Genomic DNA, 25,235 nt, shown 5'->3' on the forward strand with positions numbered 1-25,235 from the left:
ACAACAGTTTCTCTTTACATCAAGACAAGATTTCTTCTGCCCCAGGAACAAAACGATCAAGCGAAGGAGCAGAAGGTATAAAAAGGACCAAGATCCTAGAAGGCACTGAGGGGCCAAGCAGGAGGGAAGCAGGAATGGAGAGGAACGACCAAGCTGTCCAGGTTGAACAGCAGCAGACGGCATCTGAAATGAGGGCTACAAATATGAAGACAACTGGGGGTGTCTCTTGACCCAAGACGTCTAGGGTCAGCCTCCATACCACATTCTCCCAACAATCCATAATGTTCCAATTTCATTTGAAAATTTTAGTGATTCACACCATTTAAATGGTCAATACTGGTGATTGTAAACTCCTTGACTGCTATTTTTAAAAACAAACAAGAATATGCTATTACAGTAATAACATATTAACCTCCAAATATTTTTAATTTAGAGAAAAATAATGAATCTATTCTGTACTTTTCAGAAATGATTGTTTTTATCTATTTTTCCTCATACTTAGATAATAAACAGATTAGCTTAGCAAACAGCTTTATTAATGACAAACTAAGATCACTGTCATTTAGGTGTTATCATTATAAATTCAAAAGTTTCTCTTTTTTCCTTAAACAGTCCCACATATCAGGTCAGAGTAGGACATAGGAGTAGCATCTTGCCACTGGCCAGGAAAGTTTGAAGACAATCCCCACCTTTGTTTCTGTCTCCCCTTGAATCTGAGATGCTGACATCATCAAACTTCTAATGCACAGCCCACTAGGGCTCTTCTGGGCTTCAGAACCTTCCTCTGCAAAGCCAGTCAGTCCCCCAGGAGAGGTCAATAAGCTCTGAGGCGAGGGTGACAGAGCGGTCACAGCTGCGGTTCTGTCCTCAGAACACTCAAGAGTCCACCACCATTTCTCCCACCCACCAGCAACCTGAGTGTCTTTGAGGCAGTAATGACCTCTGAGAGCCTCAGTGTGCTTATCTGTGAACAAAGGGAAAGTCTGTGCTCCGTACTGAGAGAATGCACCAAGAACCAGGCCTGGCAGGTAATGTGTACAAGAAATGCTGGGTATTATTACTTTAAATCCATGTTCTCATTCCATCCTTTCCTTGCACAAATACATTAAACATGTGAAAACATTAATATTTTGCTTACGGCAATTCACCTTGATTTAATCTCTCAGAATTATGCCAAGTAACTTGCCTCAAAAAACTACAAAGTAGGAAACCTATAACTTTTAGTTCTTCCTGAATACAATTAAGAAATTAACAAGCCCCTAAAATACCTACCAAACCATTTACTATGATTTCAAGACCACTTGACCATACTTAAGTACTTTATGGTTTTGGTGGTGGTAATATGGAACTTGGAAAAACACAGATGACCCATCTGCACAGGGCACATGGCATCAGACTCCCTGACACAGCCAGTTCTGAAAAGGCAGAGCAAGGCTGCTGATAAATAAGGGTCCTTAAGGAAGCCCAAGGACTTCAGGCCTAACCAATTCTACTTTTAAGATATATTGATATGATACTGACTTTACACCCTAGACTAGCCACATGTGGCTGTTCAGATTTAAATTAATTAAAGTTAAATAAAATGAAAACTTCAGTGCCTCAGGTGCACTAGCTACATTTCAAGTACTCAGTAGCTACATATGGCTGGTGGCTACTACACTGGATGGCTCGGGTACAGAACATCACCACGGCAGAAAGTCCCACAGGACCCAGTACTACCAAATATTAAAATCTATTTTAAATAGTTGATACTTAAAATACTGTGGTATTGGAGCACAGAAACTAGATTAATGGAATAGAAAAAAGTCCATAAAAGTTTAGAATATGATAAAAAGTGCTCTTCAAATCACTAGGGAAAAGATGGATTTATTCAATCAATGATGTTGGGGCAACATGTTCGCCATCTAGGAGGAAGTAAAGTTGAATCCTCACTTTATCCCTTACATCACGATAAATCCCAGGTAGTTCAAAAAGGTAAATATAATAACAGATGAAAACGTAAAAATGATTAGAAGAAACGTGAGAGAGTTTTTTAAACAATGTCATGCTGGTAGCATATTTTCGGTATAATACAAAATCCAAAAGCCATAAATGAAAAAACTGGCAGATCTGACTTCGTAAAAACTAGAAATTTCTAAATTCTAAAATTCTAAAATATCAAAATTACATCAAAAGGCAAACTGGGGAGCAACTGCAGCACAGATGACAGAGAAGGGACTCAACTTTAGCAGGAGCCCTTCAAGCACGAGACAGCATCAGCCCGCCCACCCGCCTGCAGCTCACCTGTGGGTAGGCAGCGCCCATGCCAGACAGCACAGCCGAAAGCACATCCTTGCCCTTGTCCCCAGCCCGGCCACACACAGAGAGCTTGAGCAGGTCCACCATGACGCGCGTGTCGTCCACAACCAACAGGCTGGTGAACTCATCCAAGGACTGAAGTTCCGGGCCTGACGCTTTATTTTGGCTTTCAACATCCTAAAAAGTCAAACAATTAAAATGAGGAATGATATGTTAAGAGGTAAACAGTCATAAACTCAAAGGATACATGATTACCAATAATGAATAAGGGACTTTCTGAGAATTTAAGACCATGAAATACTAGATTAAGAAATGACAAGCCCCTAAAATCTCCACCGCCCTGCACTATGCTTTCAAGATCGATTACCTATTTCACAAATTACCAATGGCTGTCAAAAGGAATGCCTAAACTATAAAGAAATGACAATTTATACTGTGACCAAGTTCATAACAGAGGTACGTTACAAGGGGAGACTTGGAATGAAATCACACCATGTAAAATTACCCCCATAGGGTATGTTTGGGAGTTTTCTATCAACTAAATTTGTACACTATGCTTTTACATATTTTGTCTAGATCCTCTCCATAATTCTTTCTTAGAATCTTATTTAATGGACTTATTGGCATGTAACACATTGTCCATAATCTCTTGCCCCTTACGTTCTTTTAAAAAGAAAATATACAAAGTAAGTGTCTTCTCAACATTCCCCTTGCACCTCCCATTCACAGTATGTCAGATAAAACAAACCACACCTGCGATCATTTACCTCTCTTTCCACATTAGCAGAGGAAAGGAGATGCTTGTTTGCCTGTGGCAGCATCACTGACACCCCCAACCCCACATGAGGGTGGGGGTGCCCCCCCAGGAGAGCCACCCCACAGCCTGCCGCCCACCACAAAGGAGCCTCTTGGGGGCTGGCAGTAGGGTCCAGCTTACAGGGGGGAACAGGGAGCCATCAGAGCTGGGAAATCCCCCAGCTTCTGAGCAACACTGAGACCTGTGCTGAACAGGGGAGCAGCCGGGCCCTTCCCATTCCCCAAGCAGAGTCCAGCTCTCCAGGAGAAGAACAAGGTGCCACAAGTTCCTCTTCTCTTCTCTCTTGCCTTCTGGATTTCAGTGAAACCAGTGCCAATGCTTTTCAGAAACAGAAATGAGCCAGGGGAAGCACAAGCCCCACTTAGGAACCTTAAGGGCAATGTGACGTATCCAATGCGCAAAGTCCATCAATGCTCAAGTTGGCCCTGGAAGCCATAGCTCTCTCGGGCAGGAGCATGGTTTCTCCCTTTAAAGAAATAGACCCTGCTCCTACCTCCGAATGAACACTTAGGGAATCAGTAAGTGAAATTCATCGGAAACGATGACATTCCAGAATCTCACTCACTGAAGACCAGCGAAAGCATCCAGTGGAATATATTAATCATATATAACATCTTTGGTCTTATTTGAAGCAGGATCCAACATTTTTTTGGTGGGGGGTTTAAAAAAAATATAGAGGACAAGTCCAAAGGAAGTGCTAAAAAAATAAAATCACTAGCTGCCTATCCTTGAATAAGCCCAAAACTAACATGAAAATTACTTTGCCATTATTTATGAATCAAACCAAAACTGAAATGATAGGAATTAAGGGCTATACTCTGGATAATACCTATGTCTCATAAATAAGTTGGTTAGAAAGAAATTATACCATCCCTCTTCTAGCTAAAAGCAAAAATTTTGCATAATTCAGATTAATTTCTGCATTAAACCCTCACCCTAGGAGACTGCCAAATATCAGAAGTTGAGTCCAGACACCTAATTTATAAATAGCAATTTCCTCATCACCACAGATGGTTATGACGATTTTCCATAGGACATATTTTCATCAGCAGTAAGAGCATAATATAAATCCAGAGTTCCAGATGTAACTGACAACAACGTGTGTCTGTTCCCAGGGTCGGCCGGCAGGGAAGAGGGTGGGAGCAGGCGCGATGGCCTGGCATGGGGGCACCCGGCGGGCTCGGGAGGGCATCCATGTTGGGGCGCCGCGTGTTAGAGCCAAGGGGAAGATGTCCCTGCTCTGGGCCAGCGGCACTGGGTGCAGGGGTGGGGGAGGTCACAGGTCAAGCAGGGTGAGAGGTTATCCCTGCCGAGGGCAGGCTGGTTCTGCGTGCCAGAAGCTGTGCAGGCGACGGGGGGTGTCCGTGTGGGAGAGGAACGACAGCGAAAATGGGAGGGTGGCTACCTAAGGGCAAGTTATTAAACAGTCACTAACAGGAGCCAGGTTTCTCCCTTTCAGAGAAGAGAGTTTCCAACACAGAAAGGGAGGAAAGTAGAATGAATCCTGTGCAGTTACTAGAATTGACGGTATTGCTGCGGTTTCACTATATGTAGATATATAACAAAATAAATATTAATGTGTATAACTTATTGCATGGATGCGCACACACGCACACACACGCGCACACACGCTTATTTCCTAGCTCTGCCCAGGAACAGCGGTTGTGAACAGCTGCCCCCTCAAGAGCAGTGAGCACATGAAGGCCCAGATCTTGGCTTCTAAGTACCATTCTCCACTAAAAAGAACCAAGACCTCTTGGAGAAACATCTGATTTCTGTGCTGGAATATAAAACATCTTGTTAAACCTAGAATTTTGTGTTGTGCCAGGAAACAAGGAAATATAAGAATAATCAGAACATGTTAGAACAGAGAAAATTCTACCAAATATTTAAAGAATTAATACCAAACCTTCACAAACTCTTCTAAAAAACAGAAGAGGAAGGAACACAGCCCAACTCATTCCAGGAGACCAGTGTTACGCTTTAACCCAAATCAGGAGAAGATATAGGTGCAAAATAGCAAAGCAATCCAACAACATATAAAAGGATTATATACCTAAAATATAGAAAGAGAGTAAGAATAAACCCTGTGGTGTTGGACTGAAAACTAAAGTATTCGTTTGAACCACTCATGGTTTTCATTATATAGATAAGATGCCAAAGGAGAAATAAATGCTTGTGGGTGTGTGTGTCTGTTTGCTGAGAGGGCCTAAACCAAGGACACCCAGTAGCAATCAGCTTTCCAAGCTCCCAGATCTTGTTTCTAAATTCTCTGATCCACTAAAAGGAACCAGCGCTCCTTGGAGAAATGGCTGATTCCAGGGCGAGGGCAGGGTAGGTGAAAGATAAGTTTGGAACACTCTATTGTGTTAGAAAGTAAGGAAGTGCTCAAAGAGTTATGGGGAAACATCAGAAGGACAAACCAGCTGGAAAGGGCTCCCAATGGCCAAGTCTGGGGCAATTTGGGTGTCAAATGATGTATGTCATTATTTGAGTAAAACAGGATCCCATGAATCTGTACCAATAGACAGACAAACAGATGAGATGAGAAAGGAAAGTTCTCCCTTACAGAAGAACCGCAACAGTGACATTCCAAAAGGAATGATGAAATTTGAAAAATCACCACATGACAACTACCACAGTAATAATGGATCCAGCTAGAATCATCAAGATACCAAAAACTGGTAGGTGAAAATATGACAAGGGATAAGGTAGTAACACAGTCTCAAAGTATCTCCCCATGAATACTTATTAACACACTTTTATTAACTTCCAATAGAGAAATCTGGCAGATACTTTTAACAAAATAGTAAGAATTAACATCACCTGTAATGCAGCAAATTAACAATGCACACATCCCAATGGGATGCACTAAAAAGAACCCTGCATCATTCTTGTGGCGTTTCTGACAAAAACAGGAACTGAAGGATTGTTCCATATTGAAGACCAAAGACACAACACTCGACCCTGGGCTGGGTCCTAGACCTATAAAGGATACTACTGGTACAACGAGCAAAATCTGAATAGGTCTATGGACAGAAAGTAATCCTGGATCAATGGTAATGTCCTGATACTCAGGAAATATGCACTGAAACATTAAGGAGAGTTGGGGATTGTGCCCTACAGCGCTCCCGCCAATGGTTTAGAAACACTAACAAGTGGAGAACCTAGGTAGACAGTACCTAGGAGTATATCACATAGTACACAGGCTTACACCATGTTCTATTTCTATGAACTACTTCTGCAACTTGTGTGTACATTTAAGATTATTTCAAAATAAAATGTTAAAGAAGAAAGCCCCTTGACCTCTTTGGTTTTGGTCATGGTTTCTGCAATGATGCTGGCAGCTCCTGGGTCATCTGTTACTGGGATAAATGGCCGAGAAGAAGCTGAGGAAGCAGATGGGGTCACTGCGGAGGGGGTCACAGCATCCTCAGAAGAGACGATCTAAAATGAAGAAGAAAAGGAGAAACTTGGCAACATGGCACACTTCCCATCCAACTCCAAAAGCCTTACCCCTTGGGCCACCTGGAATATACCAGATTTTATAGAGGTAACAAGGCACTTACACCACAAGCTACCACCTCCAGTGGGCTCTGGGACAGCCCTGCAAAATCAACCATATTCATATTCCCAGGAGAACCTATTAATAGTCACAACAGGTCACATGAAAATAACTAAAATGAGCTCCCATTTCTTCAAGTTGGATTTTTCCCTGAAATAAGTTACAAAAATCTTTAGCTTTTGGAGCTTTCACGTTTCAGAATTTCAGATAAACAACTGTGCACTTGCATTTAGCAACTTTTTAAAAGAATAATCTGTTTCCACCTACACACGAAAAAGGCTCCTTTTTAAAAAAAATATTTATTTATTTGGCTGTGCCGGGACTTAGACTTAGTTGCAGCACGCGGGATCTTCGTCGCCGCATGAAGGATCTTTTTAGTTGCGGCAGGCGAGTTGTGTCATGCGAGCTCTTAGTTGCAGCATGCGTGTGGGATCTAGTTCCCTGACCAGGGATCGAACCCAGGCCCCCGTGCATTGGGAGCATGGAGTCTTAGTCACTGGACCACCAGGGAAGTTCCAAGGCTCCTTTTGCAAACAGAGTATTTCCTAATTCAAGCCAAAAATCACAGCAGTAGGCACAAAAACACTCTGAATTAAGTGAAAGAATGACATACTTTACTAGATACAAATTAGCTACCTTTTCCTTTCTGATCAAATATTGCTTTATTGCTTTACCATTTATTTTTACCTCTCCTTTCTTTTCTTGCCATGGATTTGGACTCAGTCTGTCTTCAATATCAACAGCCAGCACACACTCCTCTCCATTCATGGGACTGGCCATGGCAGACACATCAGAAGTGGGTGCTGAGGAAGAGAACGAGGGACACTCCACCAGGGCAACCATGCCAGCTGGCATCAGGGCCCCGACCACGGCGTCTCTGTCAGGAGAGAAAGCCAGACCTGCAGTGAGCTGCCATTCACCTCTGCAGAAAGGAAGAGTCAGGGGGCAGGACAAGCGCTTATTGAAGGACCCCCTCATTTTTATAAGATAAGTATAAAAAGAGTTTTAGAAAAATACTGAATGTTATTACTATCCATCAGCTAAAAGCTAAAATACTTACTCCTGATCTTATTTATTGAATGACCACAGTGATGACAGGTGAAAAAGTGCCAACATAAATATGAGCCTCTGTATTTCCCTGAGAAATCTTCTTGGTTTGTTCAAGTCTGAGGGTAATTTTGTGTTTACTGAAGGCCAAATACCAAAGGTGCCTCACACAAGACAGCAAGGACTAAATGTCCTCTCAACGATAAGTCAGCCTCTGGTCTAAACTAATGTTCCTGTGTAAGTATTAATTTCTATTCATCAGATCCATAACCATGATACACTGACGGCTGGGGCACTGATTCAGGTTGTGAGAAAACAGCAGCAAAACGGTGGAAAACACAGCACTGCCAAAACTGCCTTATCAAAAGTGAAGGAGATGACAGGTGTCTTGAACATTACTGTATATTAGTAACAACTGATTCTTCCTCTCATCCCCCAAAATATGTTTAAAGTTTATTGGCCATAAAAAATAATGAAAATGTTCTTTAACTTGATTTTCTAATTCATATTTCAACCTCCATTAAAGAAAGCACAGATACCATCATTCACCATCAAAGGGTGTATGACCCAGAACTCACAGTATTTAAAAACAATACACACAACATTTTCCATCAAAAAACTACAAAAATCCAAAGCTTACATAGCTGTGGGATTTCAAAAGTTAGCAAACGAGCCTACCTGGCATACATGATTTGCAGTGCTGTAAGTATATGAGATAAGGCCTGCTGTTTGGCCAGATTTCCATCTAATGACAGGAGAATCTTGGCAAGAGAGGGGCGATTTGGTTTAGAATTATTTGCACCACTGACTTTATTACTGGTAGCAGAAGAGTCAGCATCAGAAGGCACACCTGAAAAAGGAAAATAAAATTTGGGTTCAATTGTTAAGATCACAGTTTGCTCTGTTTCTATCATTTGACCTTTCAGTTTAGTTCCAAGACACACTGCAATCTGCATTTTGCTATTTCACAAATTAAATATTAGTTTCATTAATGGTCTTTCAGAGTTTAAAAAAAATTATCTATACTTATCTAAAGAAGCTATTTCCAGCAAAGGTTCACTGTAAATGCAAACAGATATAAATACTTTTGCAAAATACACTTACAACAATTTACGCTATACATAAGTAAGCTTTGAAAATACTACAATAACTATCTGTATTTACTTATCATTGAAATGTAAAACAAAAAATAATCCAAAACAATGGTGAGAAGACAAGATGTTCACCTATACAGTCTTAGTGGACACATGTTCCAGCTCACTGCCCTGAGACTTCCCAGGCCTCAGCAGAGGGAGAGAACCAGGTGGAGCTCAGCGGTCTCTGCGAGCAGAGGAGGTAGAGCTCAGAGACAGGGAGTCCAATGTGGCCAAAGTTCACAGGACAGGACGAGAGGAGAAAGTTGCCCAGAGAGTGCCCTGGAGATGTGCAGGTGCTCTCACTCACCCAGCTAAGGATGCAGCAGAAGCTGATGGGTGCCTACATAAAAGGGCACTGCCCAAAGCCAAGGAAAGAACTGCATGAAAGGACTGGAGACCCAGCACAGAGGCTGGGAGAAAATGGAGGGCCCAACTCGTGCCTGCTCCCATCCGCCAAATGGGAAGACCTCATAATTCACAAGACACTGAGTAGAATACTCAGTGGGGAAATAATTAGCCCCAGGCTAATATCAGGTCTGAATCCACTTAACAAATCCAAAACCAAGACCCAAAAAGATCAAACTGTTTGAGAGTAACTTAACTGTACCTAAGCTCAAGATTTATACACACACAAAAATCTCCAGCAACATTCAGGTTAAAATTCACACTGTATGGCATCCAACTAAAAGTTACCCAGTGGGCAGAAAGGCAGGAAAATACCACTCAATTCCGAAATAAGAAGAAAAATCAATTGAGCTAAACAATCCAGAACTAACACAGATATTACAATCAGCAAACAGGTTAAAACACTTATATCTCTATTCCATATGTTCAAAAGAGAACCAGAGACATGAAAGATATAAAAATGCCCAAATCAAATTTCGAGAGAGGTAGCTAGGATGTCTGAGATTTAAACAGTTTGGTAACATTAACAGCACATTAGAAAATGAAGAAAAGACAAGTGAATTTGGAGACATAGCAATAGAAGCTATCCAAAATGAAACACAGAAAAGGAAGTTAAAAAATGAACAATGTCATTTATCTGTGGAACAACTTCAAGAGACCTAATATACATAGAACTAAACCTCCCAAAGAGGAGAAAGAAAGGTACAGGAAAGAAATTTTTTGTGAACAATAGTAACTGAAAAATTTCCAAATTTGTTGAAAATTAGAATCCCAAAGATCCAAGAAGCACAATGACCCACAAGCACATGAACCATGAAGATTAAAAACCATGGAAATAAAGAGAAAATCCTAAGAGTAGTCTGAGATAAAAGATGTTATGTACAGAGTTCCGGCAGAGAGCGCGGTGAGAAGCGGATCGTGGCCTTCTAGCCTGGGGCCCTCCAGGCCCTCCGACCTCTGGTCGGCAGGTGAACTGGGGGGCCCCCGGGACAGGCTCAGGCTGTGTCTTGCCGAGCCCCAGAGCCCTCACCGCAGCCGCCCACTGGCAGTGCCCGAGCCCGGAAGCAGCAACGAACTGCTCCCCCACCCCCACCTCCTTGACCTAATGGCGGCGGCCCCTCGGAGCCCAGATCCCGCCCACCGCCGGGTCTCTTGACCCCAAGCTGCAGGGGTTAGGCGAAGCCTCCGGCAGGCCACCAAAGACATGGCGCCTTTGGGCGTCGGGCGTGGCAGGGCAGGAAGAATGACGGCCACTGGAACACCGAGGAGGGCCGTTAGAGCCTCGAGGGCCCGGGAAGGGGGGTCTACGTGGAGGCCAGCTCAGCCACCCTTAGGCCTTGGAGCCCGTGCGGATCCGAGACCTGAGGTGACCTCTCTGCCCCAGTTGGACGAGACCTCACCTCGTCCGGACAACGACAGACAAAGGCCTGAACGGGCCCGGAAGGTGTGCGGAGCCCCGATCGACGACGGGTGGAAAGTTAGCGGGTCATCGGGCGGTTGGTCATCGTTCTACCAAGACCTCGATGTCGGAAGATAGAAACGGTAGAATCACGTACCACGTGCCGCCAATAGGAAGTGCCCGCCACCCTTCGGGAAGACTTACTGGCCGTTTATAGAAGGCCTGTGTATATAATATGAAAAAGCTGCTCTCAACTTTCCCCCCAACCTTTCGAAAGAAAACTTTTCACTACATATAGGCCTTCTAGGTGTGAAGAGGGTGCCGACGTATGATAGAGTTAAAGTCACATGTCTTGTAAATGCCCATTTGTTTCTTTAAAAAAACCGTACAAAAGAAACGTCTTCTGGAAATGACTTTTCGAAATGGAGTTGTTTGACCGCCTCTAGAGGCGACATCAGGAGCCACAGAGGACCACGTTTGTTCAGTGGGTTAGAGGACATGGAATGGAAGACGTTGAGGAGGAAGAAAAGAAGATTCTGTGCCAGACTGGTCAGTTAGAAGACATTTGCGTATTAGAACCATTGTTTTGTGTGTGCATTTTACTCCTTACTACTGTATGTGTAGTTGACAGTAAGTACTTTTTTGAAATATCTAGTCTTACTAGATCTTCTAAAGTGCCTGATATATGTTCAAAGTAGAGGTAGTAAAAAGACATTTTGTAAATATCATTTTGTTAAAATTCGTATGAAATGTTGCTTTGGGGGGGGAGGGGTGGCCAAACCACTTTTTTGAACAGTACGCAGTATTCACTGTGTTTGTTTGTGCACTGGTTCAAGGTCGGGGGGAGGAGAAGGAAGTGCAAAGAGCTCTGTGCCAGTGTGTTTATAGTGAGGCAAGATTAACCATTGTCTTTTTTATATTCCTGCATTTGGTTTCACTTTGCTGTGTATATAGTGTATATAATGGACAAATGAGTCCTAATTTACAACATCTAGTCTTTCTAGATGTTAAGGAGGTTGCCAGTGTATGACAAAAATAGAGTTAGTAAATAATACATTTTGTACATTTTGTGTTAAAATTTCTAGGAAAGGTTGTCTTCTGAAAATTTGAGCATGATAGCCCTCTGGGTTGGTGGAGGAGGGAGAGAGAGAAGGGGGTTGGTCTTAGAATGGCTAGAATGCTGGTATTTTGAAGACAGTTTCAGATTATAACTGTTACATGTGTGCAGTTCATTCAGCACTGCTCTGTATATAGTGGACAAATTAAGTCCTTATTTGAAACATCTAGTCCATCTAGATGTTTAGAAGTGCCCAACGTATGTTAAATGTAGAGGTAGTAAAATATCACTTTGTAAATAACTTTTTGCTAAAATTCACAGGAAGTACTGTCTTTGGGAATGTTAAATGTTAAACCACCTCTCTGAGCAGTATACTATTGTCTATACTTGTTCAGTGGTTTGGAGGAGGGAGGGAAAGAATTGCAAAAGGTAATATGCTAGTGTGTTCATACCTGGACATTGTCAGACAAAACCATTTTTTGTATGTTCATTTTGTTTTGCTGTGTATATAGTGTATATAATGGACAAATTGAGTCCTGGTTTTGCAACATCTAGTCTCTAGACGTTAAAGCGGTTGCCAGTGTATGACAAAGTAGTAAAATGAGCACATTTTGTATACTTTATTGAAATTCATAGGAAAGCTTGTCCTCTGTAAATGACTTCTGGATATGAATTTGTTCAACCACCTCTAAGCATTACATATGCATGTACTTGTCCACGGGATTGGCGGTGGAGAGAAGGAAGTGAGGGAGGAAATGGTTCAGGCCAAAATGGTCATATTTAGAAGATACCTCAGATTATAACCATTGTTACATGTGTGCAATTTTATTTAACAGTGCTGTGTACATAGTGGACAAGTAAGTTCTTATATGAAATATCTGTTCTTTCTAGATGTTTAGAAGTGCTTGATGTATTTAAAAGTAGTTTTAGTAGACTAATGCTTCTTGTAAATAGCTTTTAAAAACTGATGGGAAATACTGTCTTTGGAAATGGAATTGTTAAACCTCCTCTCTGAACAGTATACTCTGTGCTTGTTCATTGGGTTTAGGGAGGTGGGAGGGAAGATTGCAAAAGATGTTTTGCTAGCAGGTACTAGAACATTTCAACTTATCCATTGCTCTATATGTTTCATGCATTTTGTTTAACTTTACTGTATATATTTTGTATATACTGGACCAGTGGGTCCCAATTTTATAATATCTAGTCTCTAGATATTAAAGATGTTGCCAATGTATGACAAAAGTAGAGTTAGTAAACTAACACATTTTGTACACTTTGTGTTAAAATTCATTGAAAGGCTGTCTTCTGAAAAGGGCCTTTGGAAGTGAAATTGTAAATCACATCTAAGTGACACCTGTGCCTGTACTTGCCCAATGTTGGATGGATGGCAGAAAGGAGGTACTGGGAGAAATGAAGTGTTCTAGATTAGGATGTCCCTATGTAGAAGACACTTTCAGATCTAACTATTGTTACATGTGCGTAGTTTATTCAACACTACTGTGTATATAGTGGACAAACTTAAGTCCTTAATTGAAACATCTACTCTTTCTAGATGTTTAGAAGTGAACAACGTATGTTAAAAGTAGAGGTAGTGAAGTAACATATTTTGTAGATATATCCTTTTGTTAAAATTCATATGAAATACTGTCTTTTAGAAATGGAGTGATCAAAATGATCAAACCACCTCTCTGAGCAGTACACATTATTTTATTTGTGCTGGTTCAGGGAGAAGAAAGCGTAAAGGGCTTTATACCAAGACTAACCATTGCCTGGTGTGTCTCTGCGTTTTGTTTTACTTGGCTGTGTACATAGTGTACATAAAGGACAGAGGGTCCAAATTTACAACATCTAGTCTTCCTAGATGTTAAAGAGGTTGCCAGTGTATGAAAAAAATAGCCGATAAATACATTGTGTACACTTTGTGTTAAAATTCATAGGAAAGACTTCTGAAAACAACTGGAAGAAGTAAAATTATTAAAATCCCCTCTAAGCATTACAGATGCTTATTATTCTTGTCCACTGGGTTGACAGAGATGAGAAGGGGAAGCTAGACTTCTAGGCCAGAGTGTTCCTGTTTAGGAGACACTTTGTGACTATAGCCTTTGTGTGCAGTTTCTTCAGTGCTACTACGTGTATACATTGTGGACAAAATTAAATCTGTATTTGAAACATCTAATCTTTCTAGATGTGTAAAAGTGCATAACATGTCGAAAACAGAGAGTTAAAAGTAACACCTTTAAAGTATTTTTTTCCTGTTAATTCACAGGAATGGTTGTATTGGGGGAGTGGAAATTGTTAAACTTGAGTCTTGGAGAGTAAGCTGACTCACTGGGTGGGGAGGTGGGGAGCGGACAGGGAAGGAAGTACAGAGAAGGGATCTGTGCCCATGAGTCTTTAGACAAGTTCAGATTGTCTAACCATTGTTCTACTTGTGTGTTTTAGTTAATATTGCTGTGTATTAAAGAATAAGCAAGTCCTAATACCCAAAGTATATTAAAAGTAGAGGGAGTAAAATAACCCCTTAATAAATGCCCTTTTGTTGGTTTTTAGGAAGGGCTGTGTCTTCTGGGAGCGTCTACATTAATCCACCTCTTGGAGCTAGATATAGTCCCGTACTTAGTCGCTGATATGCTGGAGGAGGGGTAAGAGGAAGGGTGAAGGGAAGGGCTCTTAGCTAATATCTCCATATCTAGAAGACAGTTTTAGGTTATAACCATAGGTCTAAATGTGCATTTTTGTAAAGTACCAATGCTTATTATAGACAAGGTTCATTCATTATTTTGCAACATCTAGGCTTTTTAGGAGTCCTGAGGTGACAATGTATGATAAAAAGTAGAGCTAGCGAATTAACCAATTTGTAAATATCTTTGTTATAATTGGTAAAAAAGTAGCATCTTGGACATGGAATTGTTAAACCATCCGAGAAATGTACACCAGGACTTGTTCATTAGGTTGGCAGCAGAGGGGCAGAAGGAAGTATAAAAGGGAGGGAAGTATGTGGATGTGTTCCTTTTTATATTTTGATGATAACCATTGATGGTGTGTGCATCTCTTAGCTGTACTATAGGAATACATTGTTAAGTAATTCAGTGGAAACATACCTCCTTGCTAATACTTTAATAGTTTAGATCAGATAATGAATCCTCTTAAGAGCATTATACTTTGGGTACTCTGTTGCTTTATATCTCATTTTTTAATTGAACATTAAGGGAATGTAGTATTTTAATCATAACTCTGCCAATATCTTAATCTAGAGGCCTGTTGCCATTTTTGCCTTTTCTGAAGTTTTTGTCGCCAAGAAAGGATTACATTTTTTTTCCTTCCAGATTGAGTTGGTGTAGTCTATTTTTGGTTATCAGAATACTCATAGCTTTGGGACTTTGAAACGGTAAATATTCATGATGTGTGAAAAAGCATGATACATAACTGTATGATCTTAATTACATAAAAATGGATGCTTAGTTGTTTAAATATACAAACGAGACCTAGAAGGACACATCAAATGGTAAACTGCTTGTGATGATAGATGACGTTGTTTTTTGCTTCTTGTGTTCTTTGGTTTCCTATTATGCACAGGTTAACTTTTAAGAAATAAATGTTATTTTGAAAACCTTAAAAAAAAAAAAGCTGTTATGTACAGAAGAACAAAGATGACAGCAAATTCTCAATGAAAACAATTTCAACCAAAAATTTTATACCCAGCTAAAATATACTGCAAACATAAAAAGTTGAAAGGAGGAACCCCAGACCTGAGCTACAAGACATAAAAAAGTAAGTCCTTGGGCTTCCCTGGCGGCGCAGTGGTTGAGAGTCCGCCTGCCGATGCAGGGGACACGGGTTCGTGCCCCAGTCTGGGAAGATCCCACATGCCACGGAGCGGCTGGGCCCGTGGGCCATGGCCACTGAGGCTGCGCGTCCGGAGCCTGTGCTCCGCAACAGGAGAGGCCACAACAAGTGAGAGGCCTGCGTACCACCAAAAAAAAAAAAAAAAAGTAAGTCCTTTAAGCAGAAGGAAAATCGTGCTAGATGGAAATATGGATCTCCACAAAGAATGAAGAACACCAGAATGTATCACTGATTCACTTTGTTATAAAGCAGAAACTAACACACCATTGCAAAGCAATTATACCCCAATAAAGATGTTTAAAAAAAAAAAAAAAAAAAAGAACACCAGAAATGGTAATTACATGAGTAAATATAGAGATATTCTTTTCTTTTTAATTCATTTAAATAGATAACCTAATGTTTAAAGAAAATTAATTTTTAAAACTGTCACATTTACAACATACAAAGAAATGTATAACAACAACAGCACAAAAGGCTAGGAGGGAAGAAATAGAGGTATAGTGTTGTATAATTCGTATACTATACATGAAAGTGTAGAATCACCTGAAGGTAGACTATGATAAATTAAAGGTGTATAATATATATCCTAAAGCAATCACTAAAATAACATAATAAGTTAGAGCTCAAAGAAAACAAAGAGAAAATAAAATCATAAAGAACAATTAATTCAAAGAAAGGCAAAAAAAAGAGAAGAAAAAGAACAATGAACAGCTAGGACTAACAGAAAACAAATAGCAGGATACTGACTGAAAACAGATACATTAATAATCACATTAACTGTAAGTGAAATGAACACCCCAATTAGAGACTGTCAGAGAAAAAATTAAAAAGCTAAATACAACTATATGTTTCGTACAAGGAAGTGTCTTTTAGTAGGTTAAAAGTAAAAGAATGGAAAAGATATACCATAGTTTGCTGTGGTATATGGAGTACCATAGTTTAAGTACCATATAGCATTGGTCAAAAGAAAGCTAGAGTCACTATATTCATATCAGACAAATTTGACTTTAAAGCAAGAATTTCAAAGCAAAGGGATAAAGAGGGTAATCTGTCATAATGATAGCAGAGTCAATTAATCAAGGAGAGAAAAGTAAATGTCCACATTAGAAAAGTAGGAAGATCCTAAGCTTCTTAGAAGAAAAGAATAAAGATAGAGCAGTGATCAGTGAAATAGAGAACAGAAAAACAATGAAGAAAAATCAAGGAAACCATAAGCTTGTTCTTTGAAAAAACTTAATAAAACTGATAAACCTCTAGGAAAGAGAAGGTACAATTACCAATATAAGGAATGAGTAATGACATCACTACAGAGTCTACAAATGTTAAAAGAAAAATAAGCAAATATTGAGACCAACTTTATGCCAATAAGTTCGACTTCCATCAAAGACACAAATCTTACTAGGAAAAAAAAAAACAGATAACACTGAATCTATTAAAGGAATTAAATTTGTGGTTAAAAAACATAAAGAAACTGCACAAAGAACTCTAGGCCCAGCTGGCTTTACTGGTGAATTCTACTGAAAGAATACCAATTCTACACAAAATAAAAAGGAAAACTGAAAAGAAGGGAACACTTACCACTTCATTCTATGAGACCAGACAGAGATACTAATAGAAAATTACAAACCAATATCCATCATGAACAAAGAGGTAACAGTTCTTAACCTTTTTTTTTGGCAACTTGAATACAACAAGGTACAAAAAAAATAATCCACAGATCAAAAACAAAGCTGAAAAGAAATTTTTAAAATACATAAAACTGGGCTGTCATGGCGGCATGCTGAAGAAGACCACTGGCCTTGTGGGACTGTGGGTATGTAAGAGTCCACCAAGAGGCTAAAAATATTGTATACAAAGATTCTTTATGTTCTTGGACAAATCCTTAAAAATGTACCATATAAAAGGTATATAGAACAGATTACAAATGAGAAGCTGCGTATGGTTAAAGTGGAGCCAGATGTTAAAAAATTAGATGAGCAACTTCAGGGTGGCCAACTAGGAGAGGTGATTCTTTAGGCTGAAAATGAACTAAGTCTGGTGAGAAAAATGGTGGAATGGAAACCATGGGAGTCTTCAGTGGAAGAGCCTCCTGCCAACCAATGGAAATGGCTAATATAAACATCATTAAATGACTTGTGTTTTCATGGGAAACTGACATAATTAAATATTCTGTTATATTAAAAATGTTTCCATATTCATCTTATAATCAAGAAAACTGATATAAAACATATTGAGGAGACTTGTTAAAATTGATGATTATGGTAATAGGGACTTGTGAATCAATTCTTGATTTGCAGAGCATTCATTCAAATTATTTCCAAGATGATATTTTTTAAAAAAACAAAGAGGTTGTGGGAAGATTTGAAAGTTAATTGGAAAAATTCCTATAGATTTTCAACACAGGGACCATATTTGAAAGGTGAAGTATTTTTAGTAGTATCTTCAACACAGCATTTAATTTTTTTCATTCTGAAAAAACATAAAAGGTACTTAATTATTATTTAAACAAATTTATAGGTCACTGTTTGAAGTGAAGTAGTAAGAAAAAAACCATCAAATTAGAATTTGTTGTATACTTGAGAAAACTGATTCGGTATTTGAAGATTTGAGAAAACTGATTTGGTATTTGAAAGATTTTTATTTATAGTGGTAGTTGGAAAAATTTTCCTTTTGTCTCATTTAAGGAAGTTAGCTTTCTGGCCCTTTGCCTTTAGTTTTCTAGATCAACCAAAGTACATCAGGATAGAGAGAGAATTTCTGTAAAACAAGAGACACTAAGAGTTCCTAAAGTTTATCCAACATATAGATAGGCTTACATTCAAAACATCTCGCTGTATGGTTATAACTTCAAAGTGGAATCACTAAGTGGTTTTCACTAATTTCCAATACGAGTGCAGCCTGGATATCAAACAGAAGATAAATGCTCTTCAAAGAATGAAGCAGTTTGGCAAGTTTAAGGTTAAACAAAAATAAAATTACTTTTCATATGTCCTTAAAATACATATATATAACTGAATGAAAATGAAAATACAACATACCAAAATTTGAGAGATGTAGCTAAAGCAGTGCTGAGAGGCAAATTTATAGTACTAAAAGTTTACAATAGACAAGAGGAAAAGTCTCAAATCAATGATCTAAGCTCTCACCTCAAGGAACTAGAAAAAGAATAGAAAATAAACATAAAGCAAGCATCAAGATGAGAACAGAAACCAATAAAACTGAAAACCGATAAACAACAGAAAATCAAAGAAATGAAAAGTAGCAAAACCAGGCGGGGTTTATTCAAGGTATGGAAGACTGACTCAAAAACCTTAATAGGAATATTCATAGCAGATTTTACTTCTAATAACCCCAAACTGAAATAATCCAAATGTCCTTAAAAAGATCAACTGTATTTCTACACACTAGCAAGGATCAACTTGAATATTTCTAGATAATAGCAAAGAACAAAAGAAATTATTAAAACACCATTAACAACAGATGAACAATATGAAATATTTAGGGATAAATATGACAGAAGATATACAAGACCTGTACACTGAAACTACAGATTATTGCTGAGAAATGTTAAAGATCTAAACAAATGGAGAGAAATACTACATTCAAGGGTTGGAAGATTCAATACTGTGAAGCAAGTCCCAAAATGATCTATAGTCAGTGCAATCAAATTTCCAAGTAGGCTATTTTATAAAAATTGACAAGCTGATTCTGAAAGTTATATGGAGGGGCTTCCTTGGTGGCACAGTGGTTAAGAATCAGCCTGCCAATGCAGGGGACACAGGTTCGAGCCCTGGTCCGGGAGGATCCCACATGCCATGGAGCAACTAAGCCCATGCACCACAGCTACTGAGCCTGTGCTCTAGAGCCCACGAGCCACAACCACTGAGCCCACGTGCCACAACTACTGAAGCCTGCGCACCTGGAGCCCATGCCCTGCAGCAGGAGGGGCCACCGCAATGAGAGGCCCATGCACTGCAACGAAGAGTAGCTCCCCCTCACCACAACTAGAGAAAGCCCACGTGCAGCAACGAAGACCCAATTCAGCCAAAAATAAATAAAATTTTAAAAATAAAAAAATAAGTTATATGGAAATGCAAAGGGTCTAGAATACCCAAAACACACTTGAAAAAGAATAAAGCTAAAGGATTACCAAAGCTTGAATTCATTCTTTTATAAAGCTACAGTAATCAAGACAATGTGGTATTTGCATCAAAATACAAAAATAAATCAACTAAACAGAACTGAGAATCCAGAAATAGATCCACACATAAATAAACAACTGATTTTTGACACAAGTGCAAATTCTTTCAATCAAGAAAGGATATTTCTTTTTGACAAATGCAATTGAAACAACTGGATATCCATATATCAAATATAAATAAATAAATAAATTTATTTCAATCCATACCTCACACCATATATGAAATTTAACTCAAGATCAAGCATAGACCTAAATAACTAAAACTACAGAACTTTTATAAGAAAACACAGGAAAAGGATCTTTATGATCTTTATGATCTTGAGTCAGGCAAAGGCTGTTTAAATACAACACTCAAAAGATAAAAATGGATAAACTGGACTCATCAAAATTAGAAATTTTTTGCTCTTTAAACTTCACCTAAGAGAATGAAGAGACAAGCTACATTGGGAGAAAATATGTGCAAATCATATATCTGATGAAAGACTTGTACCCAGAATACATAAAAAGTGTTCAAAACTCAATAATAAGAAAACAAACAACCTAGGTTTAAATACAGGCAAAAGATTTGAATAGACACTTAAAACATATTTGGGTGGTAAATGAGCAAGATGCTCAACATCATTAGTCATTAGGGAAAAGCAAAGCAAAACCACAATGAGATAACCACTACACATCTACAAGAATGGCTAAAATTAAAGACTGACCACACCAGGTACAGACACAAATATGGAGGAGCTAGAGCTTTAGAACAAACACTTTGCAAACAGTTTGCAGTTCTTAAGAAGATAAACCTACATCTACCAAGAATTCCTCTCCTAGGTATTACCCTAGAGAGAAATGCAAGCGTATGTCCATATAAAGACCTGTACACAAAGGTTCACAGCAATTTTATCTGTATAGCCAAAATTTGGAAACAACCCAAAAGTCCATCAACAGGCAAATGAATAAACCAACTGCAGTATACCCATAAATAAAATGCTACTCAACAATAAAAAAGAATGAAATACTGATACATGCAATGTGGATGAATCTCAAAATAATTATGGTGAGTGAAAAAAGTGAGATTAAGAAAAAAGTACATGCTGTATGACTTAATTTATATAAAACTCTGAAGGGCAAACTGATCTATAGTGACAGAAAGCAAGTCAGTGGTGTGCAGGCAGGGTGGGTCTACGAAGGGCACACGGGAACTCCAGGGTGGTGCACGGGCTCATCCATTACCTCACCTGTGATGATGCTCTCCCAGGCATGCACAGATCAAAGCTGATGAAAACTACACTTTAAAGGTGTGTGGCTTACTGTATGGTGATCACACCTAAACAGTTATTGAAAATACCAAGTGCCTATACATGTCAGGTGGTTATTGTAAAGTCTCCCCTGTTTGCACATGTGCACAGCACTGCCAGACCTGACCTGACCACAGTACAGGAATCAGCCTTGCACTCCCTTCCAAGTTTTCCTTCCAGCATAAATCACAGCACAGTGCGCCACGATGGTTCTGTGGCTGTGGTTCAGAATGCAGTTAGCCCAGTGCCACAACCCCTAATCTGGTAGCGACACCACATATTCTATCGACGGCATGCTATAGCATACAGAGGGGTCTCAAATAAAACACAAATCTGTGTTACCTAAATAGGAAGCACCTAAAGGGTCTCTTGCGGTCTGGAAGAGGACGGGCTCGTGGACGGAGGGTGTTGCCACGTCGACGGTTGTCCATGCCACACTGTGCGAAGACCCGCAAGCCACTCGCGTGATCTTCTGGCCTTCTAAGCCTTGCACAAGTGTGGGCTTTCTATTAACCGTGGTCGTGCCATTGCCCTGCTGGCCGTGGTCATTGTCACCCCAAGCATATACCTGTTAAGGGGGAAAAAACAGAATTTTTCAACATTTCAGAACATTTGCTCTAAATTTACTTCAAAATTCTTGCCAATGACTACAGTTGGGTATTTACTTAATATCAACCCAATGAATTCATCTATTTTGTTCTGTTACAGGAAGCAGGGAAGTTCTCCTATTCAACTAAATATAGTAACTTATTTTTTCCTTTATTTTGCAAAGAAAAATGATCAAAAAAATATGCTCACTTTTCAAGGAATTTACTTCTTGGCTTTACAGAATTAGAAAGTATAATTCATTTTTAATTCATTTGATTAAAGTACAGTGTGCTGATTTGTTGTCATAAGTCAATGTCAAAGTATATCATCTATGAGCTTGTCACGGGATGGCCTCTCATGGCGGAAGAACGAGTAACACTTGTCAAAGATAACTTTATTTCTGAAATGAAGTACATATATCTCCCCATCAGGCATTAGAGTGGGAAACCCCATGGCTTTATAGCCTGCATCAGTCAGCAGCTCTTTCCCGGGTATGCTCACCCATGCTGACAGTTAGGCAGATATACACAGGAACACAATGGACAAAGCCCACCCTCCTGGTGCCCCAGTACTGGGACTCTTGTCGTTTCATCATGTTACACTACAGACAAAAGGACCTGTCACAGGCTCGCTTACCTGCCCCGCGTCAGTGACCGCCAGGCAGTGCAGGGCCCCGACGGCCACATGCACAATTTTCTTCCCTCTCAGCCCTTCCACCACCTGCGGTTTCCGCACATGCACATCAGAGCCGTGGCCCAGCCTGAAGTAGTCCCCCTTCCCCCTGCAAGGAGGTCAAGAGCGAGCATTTTTAATACATGATTATGGTGCTGGCAATGCCCCACAGGAAAACACTCACTGTCACAGCGCTAGAGGCAGCTCAATGATAACATCATACACAGTGCCCAAGGTCTTTGAAATTACTGTTATTATCATATTGTTCTAAAATAGTATACCATTAATTCAAATTAATTCATTAATTCTGCTAGCAAGATCCTTCATGTGTGTTTTACATTTAAGTTACTGAGGTAGGTTTCATCTAAAGAGATTGAAAACATGGCACGAAACCTCAAATGGCTCTTAAAAGACCTCTCTGCTGTAATTCTTCCTCAGCTGCCTTTGGGTCATGATACTCAGGCTTAGGCCATCACACTGCCTGGCCGTGGTCAGCTGGATATTCCATTCCTTTCTGATTTAGTAAAATAATCTTTCACTAGAAACAAACATGAACTTTTTCAGGGATCAAATAAATCAGAAATCTGTTTTCCACGCATTTGATCACTAGGCTTCTTGCACGGCAAAGCAGCAGAAGAAACCCTATACATACACCTCACCTAAACAAGAAAGGCAAAACTGAAACCATTTCCACTAAGATCAGGAACAAGACAAGGTTGCCCATTCTCACCACTATTATTGAACATACTTTTGGAAGTTTTAACCACAGCAATCAGAGAAGAAAAAGAAATAAAAGGAATCCAAATCGGAAAAGAAGACAGAAAGCTGTCACTGTTTGCAGATGACATGATACTACACATAGAGAATCCTAAAGATGCTACCAGAAAACTACTAGAGCTAATCAATGAATTTGGTAAAGCAGCAGGATACAAAATTAATGCGCAGAAATCTCTTGCATTTCTATACACTAATGATGAAAAATCTGAAAATGAAATTAAGAAAACAATCCCATTTACCACTGCAACAAAAAGAATAAAATACCTAGGAATAAACCTACCTAAGGAGACAAAAGACCTGTATGCAGAAAATTATAAGACACTGATGAAAGAAATTAAAGATGATACAAATAGGTGGAGAGATATGCCATGTCCTTGGATTGGAAGAATCAACATTGTGAAAATGACTCTACTACCCAAAGCAATCTACAGATTCAATGCCATCCCTATCAAACTACCACTGGCATTTTTCACAGAACCAGAACAAAAAATTTCACAATTTGTATGGAAACACAAAAGACGCCGAATAGCCAAAGCAACCTTGAGAACGAAAAACGGAGCTGGAGGAATCAGGCTCCTGGACTTCAGACTATACTACAAAGCTACAGTAATCAAGACAGTATGGTACCGGCACAAAAACAGAAATACAAATCAATGGAACAGGATAGAAAGCTCAGAGATAAACCCATGCACATACGGTCACCTTATCTTTGATAAAGGAGGCAAGAATATACAATGGAGAAAAGACAGCCTCTTCAATAACTGGTGCTGGGAAAACTGGACAGCTACAGGTAAAGAATGAAATTAGAACACTCCCTAACACCATACACAAAAATAAACTCAAAATGGATTAAAGACCTAAATGTAAGGCCAGACACTATCAAACTCTTAGAGGAAACCATAGGCAGAACACTCTATGGCATAAATCACAGCAAGATCCTTTTTGACCCACCTCCTAGAGAAATGGAAATAAAAACAAAAATAAACAAATGGGACCTAATGAAACTTCAAAGCTTTTGCACAGCAAAGGAAACCATAAACAAGACCAAAAGACAACCCTCAGAATGGGAGAAAATATTTGCAAATGAAGCAACTGACAAAGGATTAATCTCCAAAATTTACAAGCAGCTCATGCGCTCAATATCAAAAAAACAAACAACCCAATCCAAAAATGGGCAGAAGACCTAAATAGACATTTCTCCAAAGAAGATATACAGATTGCCAACAAACACATGAAAGAATGCTCAACATCACTAATCATTAGAGAAATGCAAATCAAAACTACAATGTGATATCATCTCACACCGGTCAGAATGGCCATCATCAAAAAACCTACAAACAATAAATGCTGGAGGGTGTGGAGAAAAAGGAACCCTCTTGCACTGTTGGTGGGCATGTAAATTGGTACAGCCACTATGGAGAACAGTATGGAGGTTCCTTAAAAAGATAAAAATAGAACTACCATAGGACCCAGCAATCCCACTACTGGGCATATACCCTGAGAAAACCATAATTCAAAAAGAGACATGTACCACAATGTTCATTGCAGCTCTATTTACTATAGCCAGGTCATGGAAGCAACCTAAGTGTCCATTGACAGATGAATGGATAAAGAAGATGTGGCACATATATACAATGGAATATTACTCAGCCATAAAAAGAAACGAAATTTAGTTATTTGTAGTGAGGTGGATGGACCTAGAGTCTGTCATACAGAGTGAAGTAAGTCAGAAAGAAAGACAAATACCGTATGCTAACACATATATATGGAATCTAAAAAAAAAAAAAAATGGTCATGAAGAACCTAGGGGCAAGATGGGAATAAAGACGCAGACCTACTAGAGAATGGAACTGAGGATATGGGGACAGGGAAGCGTAAGCTGGGACAAAGTGAGAGAGTGGCATGGACATATATACACTACCAAATGTAAAACAGCTAGTGGGAAGCAGTCGCATAACACAGGGGGATCAGCTCGGTGCTTTGTGACCAGCTAGAAGGGTGAGATAGGGAGGGTTGGAGGGAGGGAGACGCAAGAGGGAAGAGATATGGGGATATATGTATATGTATAACTGATTCACTTTGTTATAAAGCAGAAACTAACACACCATAGTAAAGCAGTTCTACTCCAATAAAAACGTTAA

The 25,235-nt window shown here is 39.5% G+C and overlaps 1 protein-coding gene and 1 pseudogene across 2 annotated transcripts in view; one reads left to right on the forward strand and one right to left on the reverse strand.

Moving 5' to 3' along the window:
• Positions 1–25,235, reverse strand: part of HERC2 (HECT and RLD domain containing E3 ubiquitin protein ligase 2) — a 230,085-nt gene that overhangs the window by 44,816 nt on the left and 160,034 nt on the right. Inside the window, exons 64-69 of the mRNA XM_082658482.1 lie at positions 22,282–22,426; positions 21,400–21,625; positions 8,406–8,577; positions 7,368–7,557; positions 6,422–6,562; positions 2,284–2,475 (exon numbers count right to left, since the gene is read on the reverse strand). Of these exons, the coding sequence (XP_082514608.1) occupies positions 2,284–2,475; positions 6,422–6,562; positions 7,368–7,557; positions 8,406–8,577; positions 21,400–21,625; positions 22,282–22,426 (1,066 nt within the window). The remainder of the gene's footprint in view (positions 1–2,283; positions 2,476–6,421; positions 6,563–7,367; positions 7,558–8,405; positions 8,578–21,399; positions 21,626–22,281; positions 22,427–25,235) is intronic.
• Positions 17,348–17,688, forward strand: LOC309825239 (NADH dehydrogenase [ubiquinone] 1 alpha subcomplex subunit 5-like; annotated as a pseudogene). Its single transcript has one exon. The product of its transcript is annotated as an NADH dehydrogenase [ubiquinone] 1 alpha subcomplex subunit 5-like (transcript).

Source organism: Grampus griseus (assembly GCF_964374135.1).
Source record: "Grampus griseus genome assembly, chromosome: 7".
In the NCBI taxonomy this organism is placed as follows: Eukaryota; Metazoa; Chordata; class Mammalia; order Artiodactyla; family Delphinidae; genus Grampus; species Grampus griseus.